At 42.8% G+C, this 3,161-nt stretch overlaps 1 protein-coding gene across 2 annotated transcripts; it reads right to left on the bottom strand.

Annotated features, from left to right (window-relative positions):
• Nucleotides 1-1,071: 1,071 nt before the first annotated feature.
• Nucleotides 1,072-2,889, bottom strand: LOC109198460 (serine/threonine-protein phosphatase 6 regulatory ankyrin repeat subunit A-like). Of its 2 annotated transcripts, none has more exons than XM_019353923.2 (6): nt 2,748-2,889; nt 2,489-2,637; nt 2,304-2,386; nt 1,791-1,873; nt 1,607-1,698; nt 1,072-1,518 (listed from the first exon to the last, which is right to left on the bottom strand). In XM_019353923.2, exons 1-6 carry the CDS (start codon nt 2,840-2,842, stop codon nt 1,220-1,222), a joined length of 801 nt encoding a protein of 266 aa, XP_019209468.2. In that variant the 5' UTR covers nt 2,843-2,889; the 3' UTR covers nt 1,072-1,219. The 2 variants fall into 2 exon arrangements, with proteins under 2 accessions (XP_019209468.2, XP_025760593.1); XM_025904808.1 differs by having other exon boundaries at nt 2,489-2,617; nt 2,748-2,832.
• Between the last annotated feature and the right edge of the window lie 272 nt (nt 2,890-3,161).

Below are 3,161 nucleotides of genomic sequence, written 5' to 3'. Positions count from 1 at the left end.
CCTGGAGCAGCCAGAGAGTCTGGAGAAAGCTGCAGACGGGAGACTGACCATGAACATTCAAACACGAAGGGTGGCCTGGTCACTGCCTGCCTGTATGGACGAATGTACCACCTGGACAATGAATAAACTTTAGAGGGATCAGGAAATAAGTTCAGTGTTATGGTTAAGAGCTGCTCCAACCTTCAGCTGTTACACATTTCTTTTATCTCTTATAAATAAACCAAACAAATGTCTTTATTCATCTGTTACTTAATCTTTACAGTACAAACATTCCACCAAGTAGCATTTATCCTCTGTTTGAATGTTGCATATTCCTCAAAAGGCAATATTTAATAGTTTCTCTCTCTCTCTCACACACACACACACACACACACCACACACCACACACCACACACACAAACAAATCCACACAGTGACAGCCACCTTCTCTTGTCTCCTGTACACAACACAAACATTAAGAAGTTACAGCATTGCAAGTTATCCATTCCTTGGGCTGCTCATTCAGTTCATCAGTTGTACAGTACATTGGTCTTACATCCACCTGCTGTCACAATCTGCTCTCAACGATTCAATCTCCACCTGGAATAAATACGTAGGTTTCAATATTGACTTTCTCTCCTAGGAATCAAGAAGTCGATCCTAATCATGAATGCAGCATTATAAGTGTCCCAGAGTGACAGTCAGTGGCTGCTGTGAAAGCTCAAAGAACTCTGAATAAAATCTCAAGTACAGTAGGGAAAACGCTTCTTCAGCTGGTCCCATAAGATTGTCCCTCAGTTTCTGTATCTTAACAAAGAAAAAAAAAGCAGTCCTCTGAGCTTTTCTTCACCAGATGCTCCATTAGTAAATGTGAATGAAAAATCTTTGAAAAGATTTAAAACTGTATCCTCAAACAGAAAGAGTTCAACGTAAAATAAAACCACTGCTTTACATTGAAAAGGACGCTGACCATGTTACTGATCGTACAGTGATGCCGTGGAAAAAAAAAAGTGGCAAATTATTCTTTATTTACCAAATTATTACATTAGTGCATCTTTTCCACTGTGTATGCACCTGAAGGAAGCAAGCATGTGGTTCAGACGAGGATTATTTTTAGATTTGAAGAGACTTACCTAAGAATACTCTGCTTGTATTTACTGCCCTGTCAAGCTTTTGTCAGTGATCTATTAAGGCTCCTGAGTGGCTGGCTAACCTGCCAGTATTGAGGTTCCACTAGTCCTCAGTACGTTTCTGAATCTGAGTCATTCATTTCATCATCTCCGGAGACAGAGGACAGCAGGCGTTCTGGCCTGCAGTAGGAGGCGTGGTCAGGTCTCAGTGGGGCTGGAGTATCAAAGGCCACACCTTTGGAAATGTGGTTTGAGATAGGGTGGTGGTTGATGACTGTTTGAGTAAGCGAGAGAGTGGGCAAAGCTGCTATGGTGACCATGGGTGAGGTGGGCATCATTGAGTTGAGGATGAGGGCCAAGCAGTCAGCTACATCCCGATTGGGAGCACAAGCCAAAGCTGGAGTGTAACCTGGGAATAAAAGGAGGAAAAGGGTTCATAGTACACATTAGAATTACACCTGAAGAGTATGTGTGAGTACAGTGAGATGAAAGCTGACCATTCTCATCCACAGCTAACACACTGGCTCCTTTCACCAGCAGCTCCTGGACCACCACTGTCAATCCCTTCCTGGCTGCTACATGCAAGGGCCTGCAGGTAGAAGAGTGTTACAGTAAGTTCACAGTGGGTTTTGCAGGTTATCCTACTGTTTACAGTAGGTGCAACCTTCAGGTTCTACATACGTCTGCAGAGCAGCGTTGGTGCAGTTAATGAGATTCCTGTCGCTGATTTTCTCCAGAATCAACAAGGCACTTGTCTCGTGACCCTGAGAAGAACAGAGAGTACCAAAGTCATCTGCAGTGACCACATGAGATGTGCAACAATCCTGCCTTTGTCAGTATGTTAAAGAGATGACGTTCTGAGCTTCACATAAACGTTAATCTCGCGCAAAGCTTTAAAAGCTCTTTGTGTGACAGTTACGGACCAGTGCGTGTGTGTGTGGCAAATATTATTGTTCACATAATATGACATTCTCCAAATTGTGCCTTTAGTGATGCAAGTGAAACATGTGATGATGTGGTTAAATGTGTCTGCCAGATGTGTCCAAAGTGATACATAAATGTTCCAAGGGCCAGGGCCAAACATACACGTCCCACACATTGCAAAAATATAAAATCTGAATTGTAACTACTTTCAACTTTAAATTTTAATACTGAATGACTAAAGAACATTTCCTGTCTCTGAATAGCCCTTACCTTGCTGCAAGCCAAATGCAATGCTGTGTTCCTGTCTGCATCTTGCAGTGCCAAGTCTGCCTTAGCACCGCTCACCATCACCTCTGTAACACAACACAACAGTGGAGATAAATACAAGTGAAAGGTTAAGAAATCAGGGACCATTATTTCCACAAGTTTATCCCAGGATCAGTTAGTGTACTGACCCACAGCATTGGTCTGTCCATTTAGAGCTACCATCATCAGTGGTGTTCTGTGCATGTGGGTGTCAACAACATTTGCCTGAGCTCCATGGCTCAGAAGAAGGGAAACGCACTCCACATGGTCAGAAAAAGCTGCAGCATGAAGAGGAGTCCTGCATCAACATCAACACAGTTATTGTAAATACGTTCCTGCTCACTAAGAACAAATACAAAAAAAAAAACCCCTTCCACACAAGATGTTAAGTCTGTCTGCATCTCTTACCTGCCCTTGGAGTCCGTTGCATTCACAATATTTGCACCCAGGGAGTCAATTAACATCTCTGCCACTCCCTCATTATCGTTTATCCTAAAACACATAACGCAGCCTGTCACACACCCTCAGAGCAAATCGATCCTCATAAGCATTCGGTCACTATTGAAAAGGAAGCCCTTGCTTTGTTGTTAGCCCTGCAGCATTTCGAGGTGTATATTGGATCCAGCTCTATACCTGTTCAAGTATTCACTGACCACAACCCATTGGTGTTTCTCTCCCAGATGCAAAACTCAAATCAGAGACTTATGCGTTGGTCCCTTCTTTTGCAAGATTTTAATCTGCAAATCAAACATAAGAAAGGGACGGAAAATGTTATCGCTGATGCCCTGTCTCTTAGTTTGGAAATTAAACAATAGGAGGGTT

This window comes from Oreochromis niloticus, unplaced genomic scaffold, assembly GCF_001858045.2.
Source record: "Oreochromis niloticus isolate F11D_XX unplaced genomic scaffold, O_niloticus_UMD_NMBU tig00007225_pilon, whole genome shotgun sequence".
Classification (NCBI taxonomy): Eukaryota; Metazoa; Chordata; class Actinopteri; order Cichliformes; family Cichlidae; genus Oreochromis; species Oreochromis niloticus.
The sequence above is the reverse complement of the archived record's forward strand: the minus strand, read 5'-3'. Positions and strand labels throughout refer to the sequence as shown.